The sequence below is a fragment of the Prionailurus bengalensis genome, chromosome D4, assembly GCF_016509475.1.
Source record: "Prionailurus bengalensis isolate Pbe53 chromosome D4, Fcat_Pben_1.1_paternal_pri, whole genome shotgun sequence".
NCBI classification, from domain to species: Eukaryota; Metazoa; Chordata; class Mammalia; order Carnivora; family Felidae; genus Prionailurus; species Prionailurus bengalensis.
The window spans coordinates 71385024-71412319 of NC_057359.1; the positions used below are offsets into that span (position 1 = coordinate 71385024).

Here is a 27296-nt window from a genome sequence, read left to right on the forward strand (position 1 = left end):
CTTAACCCTGCACAGTACTGTGGTCACCTTCAGACTCAGGTCATGGTGGAATATGAAGTAGGAAATAACTTCCTGGGGTTCCTGGCCTAGAGGGGGAAGTTTCTACTGGATTCAAGACAAGTGTCATCATTGCTTGTTCTTTATTTTAGAGGAAAGGGGATGAAGAGTGCTCCCTTATAAGTCCTCCTCCTGGACATCTGAAGGAAGAGGGTCCTTGGGGGGCTCATAAATCAAAAGTCGACCAAATTTCCAGAACCCTGCACTTTCTCTAGTGTTATTTACAGAAATGATAGGTAGCCACACTGTTCATCCTGCTGATTCCTAAATTTCGCATTAAAAAATGTGCTCATCTTATTGACATTCAAATTTCTCATGAAATACACAGAATTCACAGGATGTTCTCAGCAGAAACCTAATCAAATCTATATGTCTTCTGTTAAAATTACACTAGCATTATTTTGATTGTAGTTTAAGGACTCAAACTCATGTTTAGCCAAGCTCCCCAAAAGGGTGAATCTATTAATTTAAATAACAAAGAAGTCCGGTAGACAGATCTGGCTTTGCACATTATTTCTTGTTAATGGAGCACAGAAGCTTCCAACAGCCCTGGATAACCTGGTCCTCACAGGTCCTGATCTAGGAAGGAAGAACTGATTTAACACAAGCTCTCTATGGTTCGGTAGCAGAGGTGTTCCACATGGAAAATATTGACAATATATACAACAGACAAAGGACATAAATTATTTATAATGAGCATACATTTAAAATTCCTATAAATAAGAAAAATAAAAATGATGTAAGAGGAATACAGACCAAAGCTACAGAAGAGGAACATGAATAACAATAAAAATATGAAAAATTCTCATTACCAATAGTATTCAGTGAAATAAGTATAAATTAAAACAATGAAGCATCATTTTTACTCTATTTAAATGTAAGAATTCAAAGGTAAGTGTTGATAAGAGTGTGGGGAAATGGGTCCTCTAAACACATTGCTGGGGAGCAAATATATACCATCACACATTCATAATTTAGACAATTATATTGTCGGTAGAAATGATGAGTATGTAGTAGCATGGTAAAGTCTCCAAGACATATCATTCAGTGAGAAAAGGCAATTTGCGTAGTAGAACATTTCGGAAGCCATGGAGGTGCACCTTTAGGAAGATGTGCTGTAAGTAACTAATTTGGCTGACAGCCCCCAGCTTCCAGATCCATGGACTCATGAGGCCAAAGAATGAGGATGCACCAATAAGGCAAAAATCTTAAAACAAGTGGTAAGTGCAGTGATAGACATGTGCACAAGACACACACACACACACACACACACACACACACACAGAGGAGGCAAACCCAATGCAACTTTGGGAAGATATAGAACTCTGGGTCTGGGATGGCTCCCAGGAGGAGATCATGATCAAGTTGGGATGGATGTTAACCGAGTGCAGAGAGGGGAAAGAATTCCAAGCCGGCAGAACAGCCTGAGTAATTCACAGAGGGAAGAAAGCTGCATATAGAAACAGGTTGCTAAATATTAAGATAGAGGCATGGATTGTAACAGATGAGGCTAACAAGACAGGCAGGGGCCAGCAAGGCCTCCCATGTCATATTACAGAGGTCTGAATAGGTTTTCATGCGGCCAAGAGGCACAGAATCCTCTTGAGCAGGAGAAGAGATCTCTGAGAAGAGATCAGACGACAACAAGACACGGTAGAGGAGAACAGACAGGATGCTATCGCCATCATTCAGAGAAGATGAATGTCTGGAAAGGAGACTGGGACAGCATTATACTAACTGGAATCAACGGAGGGGAAGAAATGCAGGAATATGGAGTTGGTACCATCTGTAGGAACTGGTAATGGGCTGGAGGTAGGAGGTGGAGTGAGCGATGGGGAGGAGCCTGATTACATACACCCAGGGTGCTGGCGTGAGCAGAGAGAGGTGGTGAACCGAATCAGATCAGGAAACCTATACCTCAGGGAATACAGTGATGGTTGCAAAGGCATCTGGTATTGTCCTTCTGCCACTGTCTTAAAAGGGATTCTAAAGGGATTTTCTTTCCCTTGTTCCTCCAGCACTACACTTGCATTACTGGCCTAAGTGGATACTCACCAGCTGGCCGTGTCCATCACTACAGCCAAGACTGAGAATTCCTGATTATACTTAGAGCCTGTGGAGCTGCTGACACAAACAGTCATTAGCAGACGACCCTTTTGTAACAAACTGTGCTTTAAAATGTAAACTGTTGGGGGCATTTTCCTTGCGTTGTCCAGAAGGAACTTTCTCCTGCCTGAGCCTGGATTAATCATGAGAGAGCTCGTCAACATTCCACTGGTACATATTCTTACTTTGGTTGCCTTCAGCGGGACTGAGAAACTTCCAAAAGGTTTGTTTGAGGAATCTTGTCTTCTTGTTGCCTTGTCACAGTTCTAAAGTGCATGTGTGTGCTCTGATCATGACCGATTCATATTATGGCGGGCTTGGGTTTTACTTGGTGAAGTAGGGGTACGATGTATGGAGAGGGAGCAGTTGACTGATGATCTCCTCTCTACCAGTATCCCTCCCTCGCTTAAGTTCTGCAATAAAAAGTCTAGCCACACAGGGCATGCAGAGTCCTCACTTGTAGGAAAACATCAGCAGGTAGACTGCAAGTTATCAAGGTCCGTTTTGTTTATGCGTGTGTCAAACTTCAGGGTGGTCTAAATGGATGATGAAAACCTTTTCACATTAGGTTTGCTGGGAATATAATCAACCCTACTCCCAGATGTCCAGACTGTTTGCTTCTGAACAAAAGTCATTTCCATTTTCAGTTTCAGTTTTGCAAAATTCTTAGTAAATATTTTAGTTCTTAAAAATTGGAATTACAGAAAGACTCACACAATTTGCCTATATAACAAAAGCCTGAAGACAATGAGTTCTCAATAACTTTGAGGTTGGAGGCATGAGTTGGCTCAGCAAGAGACTGTGAAAGTTTTTTTTCAGGGCCTTTGGAATGTACCGGAAATAACACCACCTCAGGGAAAGGAAAGCAACTTAAGAAACTGACAAACACCTGTTGCAGCAGCAAGAATGTCCACAGTGATATGGTTTCTGGCCAGTGCATTATAAAACGGAGACTAGTGTATTTCAAATCAGGAAGAAAGACAGGAAAGTATGTGATTTACAAAGCGACTGAGGGTTTCTCTGAAAAATTTTTTAAAGACATGAAAAAGACTGAATGATGTCAGTTAAAGAGTTTTCAGATTTAATGTATTAGAGTAAGAGTTCTGTGTTTCATGATACACTCAAATTAATTATTTTCCTTTTATGTTACTTTCCCAAAGAACTGAACACATTTGTATTGCGTAGGTCAGTGAAGGTAGTATGTGTATGTAGATAGGAAACACAGCTTTAGATTTTGTGGGTCATTAGAATTTCTGGAGCCAGCAAGATTCACATGCTAATAAGATATAGCTTTCTTCACAAACGATCTGATTTTCGGAGACTTACGTTTTGTTTTCTTTTTCCATCTTACACAAGTAGAATAGCATCTTCAGATGTATTTAAACATTTAATTGCCAACTAATAGGTTAAGGTATCTCTAGATAAGGAAGAATCTAGATCTTTTCAAACAGCTAATAATAGCCAGAAAGACTTAACATTGGCTTTGGATTATTTTAATACTTCCTGATCATACAACGGATGTCCGGTAAGGTAGCACCTGAATGTTCACATTTACAGATTGTTTGTTAAGTCTTATTTGTGCTCTCCTAAACCATGAAGTTACATAAAAGTGACATGGGTAAACGCTAACATTTATTAAACTTCAGTCTTATAAGGAACAAAACAGTTGATTTTGCTGGTTCAAATCAGGATTTGGTGTATTAAAAAAAATAAACAAACCCACCTCCCTGTATAAACAACTCCTAATTTATATTCTAGAATGAAATGATTTACAGTTTCCAAACTTTACAGGTAAAGCCCTTAATTCAAACGCACACCATCTCTATTTCAAAAAATTCAAAATATGGTGATCTAAAGATAAAGCCAAACATCTTGAACTTTGAATAAAAAAATCAGATTGTTAATCTGACTTTGTTTACAATTAACTTATTGCTATGATTAGATTATAAAACCAAAAAATTAAAAGAATATTTTTGCCTAGTCTACTGTATTTACGGTAAAATTTAAATTAGTTACGGATTTAACACCAATCTTAGCCAAGAACACCAGGCCTAGTAGAACAAACATTCATTAACGACACACACCAGTTCTGAGAATAAACATTATCATAAAAACAGTCCTTAAAATTTTAAATGTTAGAGTTCATGGAATACATTGGTACAAAAAACAATAATATGCTATTATTTCATACTGCTGGAAATAATAAAGATGTTCCACACAAACTATCTCAGAGTTATTTTCTCTATTCTTGACAGAGAATAAAGAGTTCTGTAGCCAGATATCTTTTTCCTAAGTCCTTTAAAAAATGAATGAATTAAGGAATCTGCACAATGTGTTACAAAATGACAGATTTTTAAATAGCACAAGGTATTTAGTGGATTCTCTTCTAACTCTCCACATACCATTTCCTCAATAAAATTAATAATAGACTTTGTAGAATTATTAGTTTCTTGTTTTAATTTTAGTTGGAGGTTCCTAATGTTCAAAGACAAAAGGAAAAGTCACTTGTCCTAAATAATTACGACTAGTGACACTTTCAACGAGCTCAATATCATAACCCACAACTAGAAATTTACAAACCATCACGTATGAAAGTAACCAACGTTTCATTGAATACTCGCCTTAACCACATATTTCAATAATAGTGAGCGCTTTATCAGGGAATATTAAGTGTGTGGTGGGATTTAAATTCTGTAGAAGTACAGGAGTTCACGTAAGCAGTACTGAGTTTCTTTAATACACACAAAGAACTCCTGTCCAAACTCCACCTTTTTAAATTACCTCATTTGCTCCCATACCTAGAAGTGTTTGAGCCTAAGTGATTTATCTTCAGATATATTTGAGTAACTTCCCCTTCTAGATCATATGCATACAAAGATAGGGTTCACAGATTCAACATATGACTAAGTCAGAGCAGGCACAGCTGTCATTGAAATCCAGGACACCGAGTCCTGGATGAATATTGACGTACATTGAAAGAGCAACTCATTGCGTGTTTGGGGAAACACAGTTGCTTTAAATAATACTGCCCTTCAAGAACAGAGAGAAAGAGCAGAAACGTCAAGACTTCTGCCATATTTCCAGAGTAGTAGGCAACTTCTCAGTGAACTAGGACTTAAGTCATGGGAGAAAGGGTCAAGGTGAGGGGGGAGAATGGGACCTGAAGGATGTGGCCCCATTCAAGAAAGTGAGCAAAGAGCAGACCGGAGTAATGCAGAGGAACTACGTAGGCCATGCTGAGGGCCCAGCTGGGGTTGGGAATTAACCTTTATAGTGGCCTTGATTTGCACCAGTGTTTCATTTCATCTAACAATACTATATGAACATAGAGGCAAGCGAGGACAGTGGGTGAGACTAGTTCAAGGTTGGTGCTTCCCAGGGTCAGGGCAGCTGAAGGACTAGAGAGTAAGGGAGCTGAGATTATATGGCAACATACCGTGCAGTCTAGGCAGAATAATGAAGGCAGTGAAGTGAGGACATTTAAGGCCTGGAAGAGAGTGTTAAGATCAAGTTCCTTTTCCTAGTCTCCAATGTCTTTCTGTGTGACTTTGGGGACGGCACGTAGTATTTGTGAGCCTCCATTTCCTCATAAAATGAACAAGTGCGCACTAGGGCTCAACATATAACACTAGGTACTATGCTAAAGACGGTCAGTGATTGCTGAAATGATCGCTCTTGGGTAACATGAACATTTTAGACGGGTCTCTGTGGGACTATCTCTTAACCCAAATGAATTCACCCAGGAGAGGCAATTTCAGAAATTCTGAACAGGCTGAACCTAAATCCCTTCCGGTCTATGCCCAGCACCATTCCTGAAGGCAAGGACCCAAAGTGTGTTCTGTGGCAAAGAATGAATGATACAATATTAAGAAGTGGCTGAGTGGCTGAGATTATCAATGAAGCTTACAAGTTCCAAAGGCATCATAATAAAAAAATAACTTATATTTTATTGTATCACCAGTAGAATAAATGTGCCAGTTTCTAAGATAAGCCAAATGATGAGCAATACTGAATATCCTCTTTCTTTGGGGAATCTGAAAATTTTCCAACACCAAAGTGTTTTCTCATACTGAAAAAACAATACTTTATTCATGATTATTAGAAAAAAACACGAATATGTCCCAAGTCTGAGCTCTAATTTTACTAAAACAGAAAGGAGCAAATTCACCTGACTTCTTGGTGTTTACTCAGTCATTTGGTCATGTTCGTCAACAACTAGTCAATCAGAAGCTGGTCTGTCAATGGCCATGCGGTAGAGCCCATAAAAGGGTTAATATCATTTTCCTTCACATCAAGCAGCTAGGATTCAAGTGAAGTTACTCTTTGGGTCCAGAAAAGCATTGTGCTCATTTTCATGTATTTGTTATTCATGTGGTCCTTGGATTGAGGGGAGAAATAGTGCCCTAGTTTAAACAGACTCTGGCTGAGATGAAAGCTGGATAACAGAATGAAAGTAAACAGGAGACAGTCTGCTGAGTCAACAAATATCATTAAATACAACGATGTGATTTTGCCAGTAACAATTTGAAAGTGGATTTGTTTGGGTAATTTTGAAAGATGGGCAAAGTGAACTTAGCCAACTATACCCTGCCTATATAAATTGATATTAACGTAAACCTTATTTTTCCCCTCTGTCTGTAATCAGTATTATGCTCAAGGCATGGAATTGCTTAGAGTTAAAAGATAGGAATTTTAAACCGACCTTAACCTTGAAGTTTAGCTCTATTATTTCCTACTTGTGTTATGCTTAGACAGCTATTTAACCATTCTTATCCTCCATTCTTCATCTGCAGATGAGAATAATAATAGTATCTACCTTTATGTTTGTTGTGCTAAATGAGATAATGAATGAAAAGTATAATGCCTGGCCCATGGCAGGTTCTTAATTTTGGATGCTAAAATTATTAAAAACAGAATCAAACGATGCACAAGACTATCACACCACTGCACATGGTGGGAAGGTGTTAATCTAATAAAGTTCTTAGTAACACCTCATGTATTTCTCCATAACTGTGTCAAGACATTCTCAGATTTACTTTCTTGATCTTAACTGATCTCCACAGTTTGTAAAAATATTAATAACATATGTCTGTTACCTCTGTCACTTCTGAAGTATCAGGTGAGAATAAACTAATGAATTAAGTTTATTTTCTTATAAAAATAATACATGGCCATTAAGAATGATTTTGTAAATATAAAATACAGAAAAGCTTAAAACAGGAGGGCACCTGGGTGGCTCAGTCGGTTAAGTGTCTGACTCTTGATTCAGCTCAGGTCATGCTCTCTCATGAGAGAGATCTCTCACAAACTGTGAGATTGAGACCCACGTCAGGCTCTGCATTCACAGTGCAGAGACTGTTTGGGATTCTCTCCTCTTTCTCTCGCTGCCTCTCCCCTGCTGGTTCTCTCTCTCTCTCTCTCTCTCTCTCTCTCTCTCTCTCTCTCTCTCAAAATAAACTTAAAAAAAAAAAACCCTCAGACTAGAAAAAGTCACCTTGACTTCCAAGACTATTTGAGCATATATTTTCTTCCATTTTTTTCTACGTATCATAAATAACTGTTTATATACTTCTGCTACCTGCCATTTCTATTTCACATGAATGCATGAGCATATTCTATTTTATTTATCCTCTTAAAAATACCATTCGCAGTGATTATGTGCATAATATCTTGTTTAGGTAAGAGTTGCTAATATATGCTTAATATTTGCCTCCCTGAGACAAAAAAAAAAAGGCCCTGATTTGTTGCATTTGCTGATTTCTGACTCCAACCACAGTCGATTTCAAGCTAACAATGAACACTGAACTGGGAGGGATGTACACTAACGTGGCTTTCTACACTAATTCTACCATACGGTGACCTTCAATATAAATCACTTCAAGAGCATAGGTAATAGTAAAACGTAGTAACATAATTAGGAAGTGATAAATTTCGAGTATTATTAGTTTTTAATATAATTTATTGAATTTTAAGTTTTTTATTTTAACTTTTTACCTTGAGTATAGTTGGCACACAATGAATGTTACATCAGTTTCAGGGGTACAGCCTAGTGACTGAGCTTCTCTAGAGGTTATGCTATGCTCACCACAGACGTGGCTACCATCTGTCACCCTAAATGTATGTAATTTAGTTTTTAATAATGGCTGTATTTAACAGTTGTCTCACAGAATTCCGGAGAAATTAACACTTGGCTATAGCAAGCCAGTACAAGCCAGCTCCAGCAGACCGCAGTTATGAGGCAGAAGTGTGTGCCGAAACTTTCCTCCCTTTCAGCACGATTAGTACGATCCAGGACAATTCATCTGTTCTGTACAGTGAAAGTCATCTGTGTGGCTTTCTGCCTTGAGATTATTTCCTTGGGATAGATTACCAGAAGTACATATTAATGGTAAATCTGCAAGTAATCCAGAGACTGGGCGAACAATTGAACAGTTCGGGCTTCTGTTTCTAAATTACAGAATCAAATAACACACAGTGTTCCATATGGGGAAAGGACCGTTTTAAATGCTTTACGTGTATTCATTTAACTAATCCTCATGACAAGCCTATGTAGCGGTTTTATCATCATCTCCATCTACAGCTGAACATGCCTAGGCACCAGCTAAGTGACTTGGTGCCTCAGGAAGTGATGGAACAGGGATTTGAACTCAAGCCCTGTGCTAGCACCTCTGTCTGGCTGCTCATTGCTCTTGCTTTTTAAACAATGAAAGCATTCACTATCATCAATTCACCTTTGGGCCCATCATTATCTGCATCTCACAAACTCAATATTCAGTGTTTTTATTTCTTTATCTGTATGACTCTGCAATTGATTGCTTATTCCATCCACAGGAGCCCTGATGCTTACGTATAAAAGATGTCATTTCACCTAAAAATTTTCTGTTCTTATTTCAACTATTTGCTTTCAACCTTTTCAAAAATTTATGCCTTTTATAAAGGTCTCAGAAATACAGCTTATTTAAACATTATATCAGTAAATCTGCTAACCCTAGGGATAGAAAAAGGTCTAGGACATGGCCCTTGGCCCCAAAGCTCAAGGTTTTTATTACTGAGTATGAGATAAAGACATAAGTGGATCATTTTAATAGCATCTGTGTGCCAAGTGCTGTAAGAGTGACATTTATAGGATGACCCATAAGGAAAAGGGCATTTGGCTCTGTCTAGCTAGTCTGAGAAACTGGGCTAAGATGCTACTTAAACTGCATCTTAAGACAAGAACCACATTAAGGAGGAAGATGGGGGCTCAGTGGGACACTCCCAAGCACCAGGTTCCCTTACTCTCAGCCCATGAATTTGTCTCTGAGTTTAGTGAAAAAATAAGGTTTGTTTAGACTGTGAATACGTGTTTTATGGCCAAGGTGCCGATCTGTCCTAGGTGTCTCATGAGGCTGTCATCCCCTACCCTGCATCTAAAATACTGTTCACACTACTTACTTGGCTCTGATACATACCTTGCATTTTATCTAAAATGACCATATAATCGACTGTCCAAACTCGGGCACTTTTGGAATACAGGGGGCACTATCAATTATTCCAGGAGAGCAGGCGTAACTATTATAGCTGATCGTTTTATGTAACCGTCCATCCTTATTATCTAGATGGTGGGCTCTTTTATTTTTTTTTTAAACACCACAATAGAAAATCACCTTTTAATGGTTTATTGTCTATTCTTCTTCCTAAATATTTATACTTATATTCACATTCATATTATTTACAAGCTTGTTTTCTTGATACATGTATCATTTCAAATCTTCTTTTTCACTTAAAAACATATTTATACATTTTCCCATATTAGAAATCCTTCAAAAATCTTTTTTTTTTAAATAACTTATTGTCAAGTTGGCTAAAATACAGTGTATACAGTGTGCTCTGTTTTGGGGGTAGATTCCCGTGATTCATCGCTAATATACAACACCCAGTGCTCATCCCAGCAAGTGCTCTCTCTCCTCAATGCCCATCACCCATTTTCCCCTCTCCCCTACCCCGCATCAACCCTCAGTTTGTTCTCTGTACTTAAGAGTCTCTTATGGTTTGCCTCCCTCTCTGTTTGAAATCGTTTTTTCCCCTTCCCCTCCCCCATGGTCTTCTGTTAAGTCTCTCAAGTTCCACATATGAGTGAAAACATATGATATCTGTCTTTCTCTGACTTATTTCACTTAGCATAATACCCTGCAGCAGCACTTTCAACAATAGCCAAATTATGGAAAGAACCCAAATGTCCATCAACTGATGAAAGGATAAAGAAGGTGTGGTTTATATATACAATGAAATGCTACTTGGCAATGAGAAAGACTGTGGGCTCTTCTAAGGCAGAGATGGACTTTACACATCTTTTTGCTTCTAGTCAACCTGGTGCTTGCTACATGGAAAGGAGTAAACAAATCTCTGATAAATAATAATAACGATAAAGTGGTAATGATGATAATTACTTTCAATAAGGTCATGCAATGGGGTAGATTTCCAGACTCATGCAAATACAGGTATTGACACTTTCTGTCCCACACCATCCAGCCCGTGAGATGACCTGAGATGACCAGGACCCCACTCTCTTTGCTCTGGTAGATTCACAGGCTTCCTAAATGATTAAAGAGGGATGCATCCTACTACTAACCGACTCTCATCCTTCTTAACTTCCTTGTCCTTCTAACTCCTATAATCCAAGCGACTCTCATTTCATGGGGGGACAGGAGGAGAGAAGGATCAATGTCAAAGCCCCTCCTATTTTCTTTCTTTTTGTGGAACACACACACATGCAGAGGCACATACACACAAACAATAAAAAACAAAAACAAAACCAGCTTTGAGATATAATTTACATACTATGCACTCCACCCATTTAAAGTGCACAACTAGGGCTCCTGGGTGGCTCAGTCGGTTAAACATCTGACTCCTGATTTCAGTTCAGGTCATAATCTCACTGTTTGTGGGATGAGGTCCCGCACTGGGCTCTGTGCTGAGCACAGAGCCTGCTTAGGTTTCTCCCTCTCCCTCTCCCCTTCTCTCTCCCCCTTCCCTGCTTGTGTTCACACACTCTAATAAAGTTTTTGAAAAACTTTAAAAAATAAAGTGTACAATTCACAGAGTTGTGCATTTATCATCAAATTAAGCAGAACATTTTCATTATACCTCAAAGAAATCCTGTGTCCTTTAGCCATCTCTTACCCCCTAATCCCTCCATCTTGCTCCCCTGATCTTAGGCAATCGCTAATGTATTTTCTGACTGTAGATTTGCCCATCTGGACATTTCATATAGGTGGAATCATGCAATATGTTGTCCTTCTGACTGGTTTCTTTCACCTAGCTTATTGTTTCCGAGGTTCATTCATGTTGTGGCATATATCAATACTTCATTCCTCTCTATTGTCAAATAATATTCCATCGTATGGATATACCAATTTTGTTTATCTGTTAATCTGTTGGTAGACACCTGGGCTCCTTTCACCTTTTGGCTATTGTAAATAACGCTACTATGGACAAATATCTACAAATATCTGAGTCCCTACTTTCTATACTTTTGGGTATATACCCAAAAGTGGAAACACTGGATCATATGGTAATTCTATGTTTAATTTTTTGAGGAACCACATACTGTTTTCCACAGAAGCTGCGCCATTTTACATTCCCACCAGTAATGCACAAAGGTGCATCTACCCACCTGCTTGCCAAGAGGTGTTGTTATCTTTGTTTTTGATTAGAGCCATTCTGGTCGATATGAAGTGGTATCTAATTGTGGTTTTGATTTGCATTTCCTTAATGGCTAATGATATTGAACATCATCTCATGTGCTGTGTCTCCAACACAAATGAAATTTGCACAAATTCTTTGGAGAAATGTCTATTCAGATCTTTGCCCAGTTTTTTCAGTTGGGCTTTTTGTCATTTTATTTACTCTTTTTCTATTCCATTCACATGCAGATCTGATTTTTTATAAATTGGACGAAGCTTAAGCTTGTAAAATCTCTTCTTTGCAGGAGCCCCCATCTAAGACCCTCAGTGGACTCTACCAATGTGTTAATATGAACATATATTATTATGAAATTTAGAAAAAATTGTTTTTAAACAACTGTTAAGATCTCTCTCTCCATTCTGACTTCTCTTCCCTTCAAGCTGATCCGTGTTGGGTGGCCACGGATATTTTGTATTTATAATTTTCTTTTTTTTCCTCAATGTGTGTACTCAAATTATATAACTTTGGGCTTCATAAAAGCTGGATCTGCCCCACTTATATAAAATAAATTCTAAGTCCTACTCTCCTGAGAGCCTTCTCTTTTGATTCTCAAACGTCTATTTCGGAAGTAGAAACAAAATTCTCTACATACAATCTTCCTTCCTTTTGACAAGTTTCTGCTATGGGGAAATATAATTCTCATTCAGTAGGTGACGGCCTCTGACTGCTCACAGAGGGTTAGTAAACAGCATTCTAGAATGTTCTTATCTGATTTCTCCTCTCCTTGTAGCTCCTGTCATCACTACTCCGCTGGAAACAGTGGATGCCTTAGTTGAAGAAGTGGCTACATTTATGTGTGCAGTGGAATCCTATCCCCAGCCTGAAATTTCCTGGACCAGAAATAAAATTCTCATTAAGTAAGTATTCTGCCTTTTTCTGGTAAGGCTGCCCATGGCTGCCTTGCAATTTAACTGTCATCAATGTAATCACAGCTCTTGGTAGGACAAAAGCTTACCTTCTAAAATATGTAAAATGCAAATTTCCTCATTTTATAATTGTAAGATCTGCAAGTCAGTGAGGTAAAGAGAATTGCCTAAAGCCAAACACTGATTTAATTGACCTGGGGATGTCAGGGCTATTTCATGGACTCCAGGTTAGGACCCAGAGGAAGTTTCAAGTAATTAAGACACACGATGATATCCTAAGGCCGGGGGTACAGGACACATGTTCCAGGACATGCTGGGGAATTAATAGGGATCAGACTCATCTCTACTTCTATTCCAATAAAGTAAAATATGTTGTCCAAGAACCTGACCTCTTGGTCACCAGAACTTTTTCTTTTGAAAGTCAGAAGGGTTTCCTAATATATAATGAGGCAGCCTCTTAAACAGACAAAAATTCCCATTTGACATGAAAGGGTCATGCTATCTTTTCCTCATTTGCAATAGCTATCTGATCAAAAATACTCCAAAAAAAATCTGTAACAAAGGGAACCACTAGCTTCTCAGCAGGCAATATAGCTTGCAGTAGGACCAGAATTCTTGAGCTGGTATCTACACACTCGGGTCCATGAACCTGCATGAGGAAAACTTTATGTCTTTATTTGCACTAAACTCTAATGAAATTTAGTGTTTCCTTCAATTATACATGTTGTAATATGGGAAATTACCCTGTGCTGTGGTCACCCTCAGGTTGTCTACCTGGAAAACTATTACAGAAGTCCTGGAATAGGAAGGCTGAAAATAAGATGCTTGAAATACAGTTTATTAAATCCATTTGAAATCTCTAGAGAGAACAAGGGAAAAGAAATGGGATAAGTCAATGTACTCAGGAATCTTGGTTCACTCAATGTTTATACGGCCAGTTACTCTTGTGCCTCAGACTTCCCCACTGTCATGCTCTTACAAGGACCAGAGTAAAGTCTGAGCCCACAGGTGGAAGGCACCAAAGCTACGGACATATACTTGCTCTGTTGGAGAAACAGAAGGACAAGCGCACCTGGCCATGACGATAGCTTGCCAATTAGCCTGCTGAACAGCCATGGATTTTATCTGTGTTCCTTGGGGAGAGTGCACGGGACCATAAAGGGACCACGTTGTATGTCACCAACAGGTGGTTGATTTAGGGGTGACAGAGCCGTCAGGCTAGAGATGGCACGATTATAAGCTTGTCTTTCCATCCCTTTCTACTCTAAGTGATACTCTTCTTTATTCCACCATATTTTCTATTTATTCCATCAATCTTTGGCAGGTTGCTATTTCACTTATGGCCTATATTCAGCACATCTCACCAGCTCTAGCTATGTTCCACAAGTGACTCTCTTCCTCAATGGCTCCATTTAACACGAGTCATTGTGCTAATATCTCACACACTACTAGCTTTACAATTTATATGCTCAACATTTTCATGAGTTTTGTCTATTATTTATGTCTTTATCTTCTATAATAAAATTAAATGTCTTTAAATAATACAGAAAAACCTCACTGTCAATATGCATCATGAATAACAGTGGTCATAAAAGCACCTGTGAAGGCAACACAGAAGTTACAGAGTTTTGTATTACATTACAGTTGTTGCTTATATCTTGGCATATGATTCATGCACTTCCCTACTTTGAAATTATAATAGTTGTCAGACAGGCAACATTCAATAGTCAAAGGTCAATGATCAAAGATTATTCTCTCCACTATGGCCCTCTACCATGCCTGGGAAGGAAGTGCGATGCCTATATCATTAAATAGCTTTGAAAAAGACAGCCTTACGATCCTCTCAGATGTTTCTTTCTCAATATTATAAGGAGATGAAGAAATGGACAATGGAAGAGTTTTTTTAATTACACAAAGAAAATCAACATTATAAGAATGCTATGAATAAAGTCACTTAATAAATTGGAATCTTCCCTTTATTATAAGGCAAAAATGTTACAAATAAATAAGAAATAAATGGAGTTATAGGTTTGAATGGTTAGCTGTTAGTCAAAGGATCTGTGAAATAAGAAGAAATTACATTTTGAAAATATATTTGTGTGCCCTTTTAGGAATAATGAATAGCTTTACCAAAGAAACCTGACAAGCACTACTTTGCCAGGTGATAAAGGTCAATATTGATAGTGAGAAATCATATTGATAGCATGCACCCTTGTTTTTTATGGGATGAAATGGCCCTCTACTTTTGTGATCTTCCTCTCCCAAAGCCACAAACCAAATTTTATCATAACAAAAATATAAGGCAAACTCCAGTAGAGGGGCATCCTACAAAATAGTTTACACGTACTCCTCAAAACTGTCGAGGTCATCAAAAACCAAGGAAAGTCTTAGAAACTGTGACAGCCAAAAGGAGCCTAAGGAGATATGACAAATAAATGTAATGTAGGGTCCTGGATGAGATCATGGAAGAGACAAAGACATTAGGTAACACTGAAACAAATCTGAATAAGCTAAGACTTATATAAACTAGTTAACAGTATCAATATTGGGTCATTATTCGTAACAAATGTACCAAACTAATCTGATTAACAACAGGAGACACTAGATGGAAAGAGGCATATGGAAAGTATCATCTTTTCAATTTTTATGTAAATCTAAAACTGTTCTAATTAATTCTATTTTATTATTATTTTTATTTTTTTATATTTTTTTTAAATATGAAATTTATTGTCAAATTGGTTTCCATACAACACCCAGTGTTCCTCCCAACAGGTGCCTTCCTCAATGCCCATCACCCACGCTCCTCTCCCTCCCACCCCCCATCAAACCATAAGAGACTCTTAAAAACTGAGAATAATGAATTCTATTTTAAAAATTATAAAGACTTGGGGAGCCTGGGTGGCTCAGTCCGTTGAGCGGTCGACTTCAGCTCAGGTCATGATCTCACAGCTCGTGAGTTCGAGCCCCACATCGGGCTCAAGCTCGGAGCCCGCATCCTGCTTTGGATCTGTGTCTCCCTCTCTCTCTGTCCCTAACCTATTCGCATCCTGTCTTTGTCTCTCTCAAAAGTAAATAAACATTAAAAAAAAAATTATAAAGACTTGAGCGTCCTCACCACCCACAAGCAATTTACTCAAATTAGGCAACATTGATGCAACAGCTTACAAATTTGGAAACTTTCTATTTCACAGAGTGGCTGGACTCTTGGTCCACAAGTATATCTGTGAAATATTCCAATGTACGTATTTTCCGACGAAAAACATAGCAAAACAACATTATGTGACACTGAGTATCATGGCTTTCCACAATTATTTATTGTTATTTTGTGAACTACCCAGTGATTATACTATCCTCAGTCACAAGAGACCAAAATTTACTACAAGCTTTTATTCCCTTTAGTATCAGGAAGTGATGGTGGGCACCTGTAGAGATTAGAACATCAAGAAACCACTTCCTTTTCCACTGTTTGTTTGCATTTTAGTTTCCTATTTCTACTATAAGAAGGTGTCACAAACTTAGTGGCTTACAACCATATAGGTTGATTATCTTATAGTTCTGGGAGTCATAAGTCTGAAATCAGTCTCTCAAGGTGAAAAGCAAGGGTTGACAGGGCTGCATTCTTTCTAGTGGCACCGGAGAAGAATCTGATTTCCCACCTTCCCCCAGCCTCAAGAAGGCTACCTGCCTTCCTTGTCTCCTTCCTCCACTTTCAAAGCCAGCAATCACAGCCCTCTGGCCTCTGCCTCAACTGTCACATCTCCTATCATCCTTCAGCTTCCCGCTACCATCTTTTAAGGACTACTGTGATTGCACTGGGCCCATCTGGATAAGCCATGATACTCTATTTTAAGATCCTTGACATCTGCAACATCTCTTTTGTCATGTAAGGTAACATATTCACAGGTTCAGGGGATTAAGACCTGGACTGAGGTGGGGGGGGGCATTTTTCTGCCTCATGTATACATTTTGCATAAGGAATCTTTATTTGGTCATAAAACCCCACTTTTATGTTGATGCTTCCGCTCAAATTTTTGTTTCCCTAATTCCTTTCTTGACAAAAGCATGTAATTTAATGAGATAATATATGTAACACATACACTCACAGTTTGAAGCTGTTTTGCTTCCTTTTATATTCCAAGGAAGTAGAACTGTGCTTGGCACTTGTTAGGCATTCGACAAATACTTAATAAATGAATACTCAGCTAATTGTTAGTTACTCCTATAAGAATTTATCTCTTCCCACTGGTAACATTTATGTATGTGTGTTTGTTCTCTAGCTGTTACGTTCTAGTAATTGTGGGGAGAAGACTCATATACATTGGTAGTAATATACTTTCCTGAATAAAGTAAATTTTATGTTTGATCTCATCAACAGACATCACCTTTTGAAGGCACTTTTTTTTTCTTAAATTTTGAGAGAGGTAGAGAGGCAGAGAGAATGAGCATGGGGGATGGGGCAGAGAGAGACAGAGACAGAGAATCCTAAGCAGGCTCCATGCTCTGTGCTGAGCCTGTCGTGGGGCTTGATCTCACAGTCATGAGATCATGACCTGAGCCAAAGTCAAGAGTCGGATGAGCCACCCAGGTGCCCCGGAAAGCATTTTTGAAGGACTCAGGTGCTTTGATCATTAGAGCATAGGACCAATCTATTGGAGCACAGCATTCTAATCTTAGAATGTAATGCTAGCTTTATATTACCAAAAAAGGTGATTCTATTATTCAGAACCCATCCAAGTTTCCTTTTGCTTTTAACCTGCTTATTCCATTGACAAGTCATCTACTGATCAGTTAATCACAGCCTGAAAAAAAAAAAAGTCACACAGGAGGTCCTAACCTGCCATTTCTGTCTGCGACCTGCAGGCTCTTTGACACCCGGTACAGCATTCGCGAGAACGGGCAGCTCCTCACCATCCTGAGCGTGGAAGACAGCGACGATGGCGTCTACTGCTGCACGGCCAACAACGGCGTGGGGGGTGCTGCGGAGAGCTGCGGGGCTCTGCAAGTGAAGATGAGTGAGTGGGAGAGAGCCTCCGCTCTTGATGTTAAAGCTGACTCGGTACACTCCGAAGCAGGCACTAAACAGTCTCCAGCACAGCTTGGAGGCTCGGCAGTCAGCCAAGCTCAAGTTCAAATCACACCCCTGAGGCAGTGAATTCTAGACCATGTATTCCTATCCTCAACTACAGGCAAGCCCCTCAGTTCTCTAGGCTCTCCCGTTTCCTTGCCTGGACACAGCTCCCTATTTGCTCCACCTTGACTCCTTCCACCAGGGAACTTCCATCTAAAATCTTCTGCCTGCTCCCTTGAACCGGTTCCGTTACAACCAGACACGCTTTTTATCTCTAACTTCTTTGCAGACACTTCTACCCTTTTGCCTTATTTCAAACTTGATTTTCTTGGGTGACTTTTCAAACTTGAGTGGCCTTTCTGCTTCACTGGAGGCTACTTTTTCACCACCTTTCCTGTCTACAAGGCTAGCAAGGACTCGCGGTCAATCTCCTAGCTCTCATTGCTGCTTTTAAGCCATTACCTTTATATTGCTGTGCAAAATCTTCTCATGAGGGCATGTGCCATTCTGACCATTCTCTCCTGTAACTCTATTCAAGTCACCTACTCATTTCCAGGTACTCCCCCTCACCCCCCACCCTGCCTAATATCTACCAAAGACTTTGATTCCTATCTATCATATCTTTCGGTCTATCCATCCCTACTCCTGCCACCATCCTAAGGGATTTTTTAACAAACCATGAAACAGCCTCTGGCCACTTTGTCCTTACAACTCCTGACCTCCACAAGTCCAGTGATATTTGCCTTAACGTCTTATCAACCTATCCCATCAATGACCTTGTCACCCCCAGGAAATGGTGCGTATTTAAAATCTTAAGCTCCAGTATACCATACTCAGAACACGGACACTTCTATTCCCAGCGCTGTCCCAAGAAGAAAACACTTTCCCACACTCATGATGTGCCTCCATCTGTCTCTTTCTCCGCTAAGAACCAGAGTCAGGCTCTCTCCCTCCCCTACTCCCTCTGCAGAGCCATCACCGCATGTTCACATTCTCCTCCTTTCTCCCTTCCACCGACCCCAGTGGGGACTTACTCAGTTCTCTCTTCTTTTAGTCTTCTCTTGCACCTGATGGTGTATCTTTAAGCACTCTTAGCACCCTCAGATCTCATGACCTCCTGTGCTGGAAGCACTAGCTGCTTGCAAATCATCTACCCTGTAATAATGTAACTTTTATTTTCTTCTCTCTGACATCATGCTGCTGAGGGCAAAAATCACAAAACAGCCATACTGGCACATACGAATCAGCAGGGTCCAGTTCCACTCAGAAACTTTACTGCAAGTTTTGCTGTGATTCTTGATTAGCATCACTATTTCTCATATCTTCTTTCTACTGTGTTGTCATTGTTTTGTTGAGTTCGCTGCTTCTTTTCAAAGTGTGAGCATGTGATCATATATAATCTGAGCATACGTTTTCTGAATCTTTGAATCACTGAAAGTCTCTGCCTTTGCTCTGGGATAAAAACTTGTCCAGGTACAGACAAGAATTTAAAAAGGCTTTTCCCTCAGCTTTTATTAAACAATTATTCACTATCATATGACACGCTATGCTGCAGCTGAGAAAGCTTTTTCTTATTCCTAAAGGTAAATCTAATGTTTATCTCTCTTAAAAATATTACTATTTTCTCTTTATTTCTAGAATTCATAAGATTTTCACATTCATAGGAATATGTTAAATGTATTCTCTTACTATTCCTACTGAGTTTTAGGTAGGCCTTCTGAATCCAAAAAAATAAGGATTTGTTGTTTTTTTTCAAAATGAGGTATATATTTTAATTTTTCTTCCTCTTTATCTCATTCTTAAATTTTTATTTTTTATTTATTTATTTATTTTTAATGTTTATTTATTTTTGAGAGAAACAGAGACAGAATGTGAGTGGGTTAGGGGCAGAGAGAGAGGGAGACACAGAATCTGAAACAGGCTCCAGGCTCTGAGCTGTCAGCACAGAGCCGGACACAGGGCTCGAACTCACAAGCTGTGAGATCATGACCTGAGCCGAAGTCGGACGCTCAACCAACTGAGCCACCCAGGTGCCCCTTAAATTTTTAATTAGTACATATTAGATCTCTTTTTTCTTTCCATTTTTCATGACCCCATTTTTTTCTCCTCATACTTTCTACATATCTATCTTGATATTCTACCTTATTGGAGATTTATTTTAACTTTTCCTCCTATATCATGAACTCCATCTTCAATATGACCATTCTACTATTCTACACTTACACTGAGTACTTTTGATCTTAAAAACCCATGTTTTTAATTTCTAGGAATTATTTTTCTGCTCCTTTTTTTCCTCATAGCAAACTCTACGTGTTACATGATGCAATATTTGTTCCTCTCTGTAAGGATAACACTAATGCATTTAAAGAAAAAATTCCTCTTTTCCTGGGGAGCCTGGGTGGCTCAGTTGGTTAAGCATCTAACTTGGGTTCAAGTCATGTTCTCACGGTTTGTGAGTTCAAGTCCCACATCAGGTGATCATGAGCCCCGCATCAGGTGAGCTCAAACCCTTTCTTACCATTGGGTAAGCCCAGCTTTTCTCTCTCTCTCTCTCTCTCCCTCAAAAAATTCTGTCTTCTTTTCCTTACTTTATTTCTGTTTTCTTCATAAGTTTTTATTTTCTTTCAGTTCTTTGCTTCTATGTTCATGTTTGTTTTTTTTTCTCAAACCTCTATTAATCTTTTATGTTTGGTCAGACTTACAAATGAAATCCTAGATTCATCAGAATAGGAATGTAGTAGGGCTAGTGGGACATTGTGGGGAAGCTGGTCTGGGGGTTCTTCTGTAAGTGGGTAGGGATGTGCCCATAAGAAGGCATTCCTTACTTGAGGAAATCAAGTGAGGAAACTGGAATGTTCTCCTTTGCAACATAATGAAGGCTTGATTCTAAAGACAGAGCACATTGAAGTATTTCATTGCTACCTTTCCTTTGAGAGTTTCTCATATTCTCTCTGGCACTAAATGTTCTTTACTTTGGTTCTATCCCAAATCTCCTCTTTTTTTCTTCTTTAGGAAAGCTCACCCAGTCATGTGGGTATACGGTGGTGTGGCCATCCCAGGTGCTACCGTTTTAGAATGCTCCCACACCACTTGGTACAGAGCTTCTTCCTGAGATGCCTAAGACCCCCAGTCCTATCACTCCTCCAGCTATCCAAGGATCACTCCCAGGAGCTCCCTCTCCCAAATTCCTTGTCACCCATCAGAAAATGGTTCCGTGCTGGCACAGCATGAAGTTCCAGCATCCCACTTTAGCCAGATGACCAGCTCATATTAGTCAGTGCTCATCACCTGCAGAGTGTTCCCTTACAGTGGGGAATCCATGACTCAACATCAGTGCTCACCCCATTCCCAGTGCACTTTATGTTCAACTTCCCAAAAGGGTTCTTCTCACTTCTCACCCAACAGATGACCAAGATATCTATTTCACTGAGAAGATAGGAGTTAACTGCTTTAAACAGAGGTTATCTGCTTAAGACATTTGCCATAGGGATCTTCAAGGAAACCAGTGGAAGGATGGAAAACACTCTCTTTGACTATGTCATAGGAATATCAACTTTTAAGCTAAGCTTTTGCCAGCAGCTGTGTGACAACCCCACTCACAATTGAGGTGCCTCACCATCATCTAAATGTAGGGGTTCACTGTTGTTGATTAGGAGAGTTGTGTGCTTTAAATAGCAGGCAAAGTGACAACGTTGATATTTTCCATTAACACGCTTAAAGCCTGTCTTGTATTTTGTTTGTCACAATGCAAGATCATACCAATTCGAAATGGCACTAAATGCCTAGATTAGACATCAGTAGACCATGAAGTCTTTGCAAATATCACTTCCAACTCCCATCAACCCCCACACGCACAATTAAAATAGAAGGAAAAAAGTCCTTATTCCATGCTCTTCTGTCAAAGTAGCACACTGATTACAACACATGACCTAAAAGAAATAGAATGCATCCATTTCTCAGTAGTCTCTCCTGCAAAGACAGTCCTCTGTTTTATAACTGTAACACGAGACTAGTAAGGAAATAAATGTAGTTTTCATTCTAGTAAAAGAACAGGCATCCTGATTTTGTAAATTCTTCTACACATTAGATTTAATAACTTCTGAAATCTTACTACTGGAGAATAAACAGAGGCTGGCATAATCTATTTCTTCTGAAAGAATTGATGTAAGAGTCTTTCACAGCACAGTAACTTACAAAAGTTTGCCTTGCAGACTACAGTTACCCTAAATTCTATGACGGAATTTCTCCAATTACTAATATAAATGACATCTGCTTTACTTTCTAGAGGATAAATGTAACTAATTTTTAATCACGAAATTTAAAGTCAAAGTAAGATGAAACTAAAGGGAAAGTAGGTCATAACTGAGAATGACATGAAAAATAGATCAAAAATGTCTCTTCAAATGTTTCCATGTCTGTTGGTATGAATTAAATAACGTTGAATTGTTATGGTGACAGTATACTTAGTCAACTTTTTATTAACTATCTTTTAAAGTGAAGAATACTATGACCTCAAACTCCTAATATGTTTCATGAGTTTGTGTTTTGCAAATAAGATATTAATAAAACAGACATAACCTAAACTTTGAAAAATGATTTCTGTCGATACCCACTAAAAACCCCTCAGCATTTGATAAATTCTATAATGTAATCAATTATTCTTAGAGTGGATATTAAAAACTAAATAGAAAAGAGAAAGCTTAATGCAGCCATATTGCATTTTTAATTTTGAATTTTTATTTCCCTTTAGAACCGAAAATAACTCGTCCTCCCATAAATGTAAAAATCATAGAAGGACTAAAAGCAGTTCTACCATGTACTACAATGGGCAATCCCAAACCATCAGTGTCATGGATTAAGGGGGACAGTGCTCTCAGGGTAAGTCCTTATTACGAAAACGTGTCTATACAACATATTTTCAAGTAGGGCAATTTTTTGCAAACTCAGTTACGTGAGTCCAAATTTCTAGTATAAAATTTCCCCTTTGATAACATTTCAACCACACGTAAATATCCCTGTTCCCATACACACAAACTATAAGGCGTTCCAGTTGGGGGTGGCTAGGGGAAAAAAGAGACGGGAACCAACAGTTCTTTTGAGGGATGAAAAAGGAGGCCAAGCAAAAGCAACGGGAGTGGGTTTTGTTGGCTGGTGGGGTGGTTGGCTCACGCAGGTTTTAACATTGAATCTTTGAGACACAGGTGACAAAAAAGGTGAAACTAAAATCCAGGTTTTAGACCCGACAAACAGCTTCTGGGAGGAGAGAGAGAAAGGAGGTTTGGAAGAATGGACGGGAGAACCTCCGGAGTGGAGTTAGAACAGCAACACTCAAGACCAGTGAACTAACACCCTGACAAATTCCTCAGTCACAGAGCAGTCAGATTAAAAACCTAGTGCTTACATGCTTGTTTTGCACTGCTTTGGAATCTCATACCTACATTTACTGGGAAATCATGACACTGTGTCATTACTGTCACCTACTAACTGTGAACGCAGTGAGGTTTTTCATCCTACTCTGCTCAGAATAGGCCACACAGAATACACAGGTGTTGACATGCGTCAATCAACAGGAATGAAGTATAAAATCAGTTAGCTTCGTTTCACTTAACGTAAGACAAATAACGTGAAACTGTTTAAGGTAGCCTAGGTAATTTTCTGACTTTCCTTTTCTTATAAATATCAGTGGGTTTCCTACAATAAAAAAGTAGGAATTTTCGTATGAGACTGAATTTAGAGTCCCCAAAGGTAAATGTGGTATTTTAACTTCCAAGACCATCTTTTTTTCATTATTTGTAGAATTTCCCAACTTTCAAAAAACGTATATTTTCCTGAAGATACCACATAGAGTGTTTTGAATCAAAGAGACTTGGGTGTAACTTTTAAGAAATCAAGTAAGCCTACTGTCCTCATATGATGAAAGACAGTGAAAATAAACTATATATTATAGAACCATTGTTAAGCTTCGCTTAGGTAATCTTACACTGTCTCATTTAATACAGTATGTTATACAAAATCAATGCCAAATGTTCAAATGATGCTTTTGATGCTAGCAGCGATGATAATGACCTGATGAAATAAGGCACATGTATCCTTGATAAAGCCATGGATGTTTTAAAATTCATGTCCCTATCCCTGGCAGGAGAATTCCCGCATTGCAGTTCTTGAATCTGGGAGTTTAAGGATTCATAATGTGCAAAAGGAAGATGCAGGACATTATCGGTGTGTGGCAAAAAACAGCCTCGGGACGGCATATTCCAAATTGGTGAAGCTGGAAGTTGAGGGTAAGGAGTTGCATTCCTTCCCATTCTGGTGCTGTTCGAGGGACCCGCCCATTCTACTCTGACGGCTGGACTGTTAGCTTGCAAAGGCAGAGATGTGGCTAGACCAGTCCCCTCCACTGTTCCTCATCCGACACCGTAAGTTCAAAACTATGGAAAGAAAAAACTGAAAAGAGAACGAAGTGTTCACCAGTATAACAGGTCATATCCCATCTACTGCCCACAGTCACTGGTAATTTTTAACAAAACCAGACTAAATTCACTAAGATACTAAAACAGTAGAACACCAGTTCAGCACTTCGGTCTGGCTTGGACAATTCTCCCTTGCTTATGAATTTGAAAAGCCTCCCTTTATCTCTTTCAGCCCAGAGACATGACTTTTTAAAACATCAAAAGAAAATCAGTAACTTCAGATTGTATTCTATCACCAACGGTTGAAAAAGAATACAATACCGACTCCAAATGTCTGACTAAAAATGTTCCTAGCCCTATGAAGTTCCCTTGTCAAACTAGTTTCAACGTTTTAAAATGTTCTTTTAAAGTCAACCAATGCAGCAGCTGGTTGGCAAGATCTTCACTGAGAAATCATAATGCAGACAGGGCTCGGTGATCTACCCACTAAAACTGCATCACATTTTGCCTACAAATAGAAACTACCAGCATGCCTGTGCTAGGTAGACAAAACAAATACAAAACTCTCCCCAGCTCCTCCTGGTCTGTGCTACAGAACCCCTCCTATTTTCTCATCTGTAAAGTGGGGTTGTTAGGAGTTGTCAGTGAGATAAGGTGTTGACGGTATCTAGCAGAGTGCCTGGCCTTTTGTAAACACTCAGTGAATGTTGACTGCAAGAATCATCACCTATTTTTCTGCTTTTCTCTAATGTGATTGATAAAGTGTTTGGACTGCCACACACTAGCCCAAATTATAGCTCAATGGGGAGAGACTCTGAGAGTTCCCCATGGCTTACTTTGATTTCTTCCTACTCATTTAAGCTCACGTCTCTTCCTTCTCCATCATACACTTTTCTATTAGCTTTTAGACTATTTTTATTTCCTAGCTAGGCCATTCTCTCACAGCATTAATAATCTTATTTCCCACATTTGCTTCCAGTTGAGGTGACATGTTTATTATGTCATTGCATCAATTGCTCATAGAATTTCTATTAACTTCTCATTGAAAAGAATGAGGATGGGGGCGCCTGGGTGGCGCAGTCGGTTAAGCGTCCGACTTCAGCCAGGTCACGATCTCGCGGTCCGGGAGTTCGAGCCCCGCGTCGGGCTCTGGGCTGATGGCTCGGAGCCTGGAGCCTGTTTCCGATTCTGTGTCTCCCTCTCTCTCTGCCCCTCCCCCGTTCATGCTCTGTCTCTCTCTGTCCCAAAAATTAAAAAAAAAAAAAAACGTTGAAAAGAATGAGGATGATAGGAATAGTGACTGTCAGACGTAAAAAAGACGTATTCTCGGCATAGTTGCTATAATTTAGTGTCTTCTGCATTAGCAATGGTATTTAAAGCTCAGTATGCTATAACCAGTTGATGTGACTTATTCAGTGAAAAATAAGCATACCTACATTCAGACACATTGACTATCTGCCTGGATTCAGTATTTCCTTGAACTGTATGTGGAATGATACAGAATGAATGTTATCCATTTGTATATAATATCATAAAGATTTTCCTCTTTAAGACATTAAATATAAGCCCTTTGTATTATAACATAGAATTCTGATAGTTTAGGTCCCTGTCTTCATAGATATTGAAATTGTTTGCTTTAGCAGTGACCTAGGGAAAATTAACACAATCACAATTAGTTGGAGTCCGTTACACAGTTTGGCCTTGCCTTGTCACTTAATTTTGCATCACACCTATCAGTAAAACTAAATACTATCTTCTTTCTTCTTAACATTTAAGTGGTCATGCTCGTCGCCTTAACAGTTAATAGACAGAGAGGTTTCTATTAAACTTGCTAATATTGAGAGCTCATGATATCATTTAAAGTCACTCTAACAGTAAGATGATCGTTTTAGCACATATCTATTTTTATTCCATTTGAGTCCCTATTAAAGCAGCTAATATATGTGAAAATTCGTGGCATGCATAGCACGGTTGCTGGTACATAATAAGCATTCAATAAATGGCATCAATTATAATTATTACTATTAGAACATAAAAATTGTAACAAATCTGTGTAGCTTCTCTTGAAGCTCGAAAGGTTGGCTTCCACTTCAAGAAACAGTTCAGGCATTTCCACAAGATATAATGCAGACGTGATCTATTTAAAGGAAAGGCCAATTTAACCTACAATTCAGAACAGGTGAAAAACCAACTGAAACGCAACTGGCCCAACCCCAAAAGTGTCTGTAAATGCCTACTAACTAGGCAATAGTAGAATTGAAGATAAAGCCGGGCCATAGCCGGTGAGGCAGATGAACATTCATTATGTACTGTGTCAGTACCTCTGAAAATTCGCTCGACCATATTAAAATGAGAAGTCCACGATGTCACTCGATGCTGCCAGCTTCTAATGAGGAGCATACCAATTATGGGCTTGGCGGAGCATGCTCACTAAATCTTAGCTGCCATAACAAACATCAAACACCCTTCAACCCAAAAGTAAAGCTCCCTTTCCAGATTGCCATTCTCAGTCCGCTGGATGTCTGGGATGGCAACATGAAGAAATCCCACATTTCTGTCCTATCTTAAAAGGTTCAAACAGTGACATACAAATTTACTAATGAAACCATCTCACTCATGCACAGCCGAACATGGACGTCTTTCCAAAAGGTGAGCAACGGGAAGGCTAACATCTTATCTTTTTTTATTTTTATTTTTTAAATGTTTATTTATTTTTGAGACAGGGAGAGACAGAGCATGAACAGGGGAGGGGCAGAGAGAGAGGGAGACACAGAATCAGAAGGAGGCTCCAGGCTCTGAGCCATCAGCCCAGAGCCCGGCGCGGGGCTCGAACTCACAGACCGCGAGATCGTGACCTGAGGTGAAGTCGGACGCTCAACCGACTGAGCCACCCAGGCGCCCCGGGGAAGGCTAACATTTTAAAATGCTAGATGCTTACGTGGATCGCTTTATTTAATCCTCACTAACAGTCGGTGAGGAAGGTCCTATCATTGTGCCATTCTAAGAAACCGAGAAAAAGAGAGGACAACTAACTCACAGACGTGTCTAAGAGATTGATTAATG

At 39.2% G+C, this 27296-nt stretch overlaps 1 protein-coding gene across 1 annotated transcript in view; it reads left to right on the top strand.

The window, feature by feature from the left end:
* The first annotated feature begins 1450 nt into the window (after positions 1–1450).
* MUSK (muscle associated receptor tyrosine kinase) overlaps positions 1451–27296 on the top strand; it is a 94203-nt gene continuing 68357 nt past the window's right edge. Inside the window, exons 1-5 of the mRNA XM_043566418.1 lie at positions 1451–2386; positions 12620–12746; positions 17616–17767; positions 22574–22701; positions 23963–24104. Of these exons, the coding sequence (XP_043422353.1) occupies positions 2308–2386; positions 12620–12746; positions 17616–17767; positions 22574–22701; positions 23963–24104 (628 nt within the window). The 5' untranslated portion in view covers positions 1451–2307. The remainder of the gene's footprint in view (positions 2387–12619; positions 12747–17615; positions 17768–22573; positions 22702–23962; positions 24105–27296) is intronic.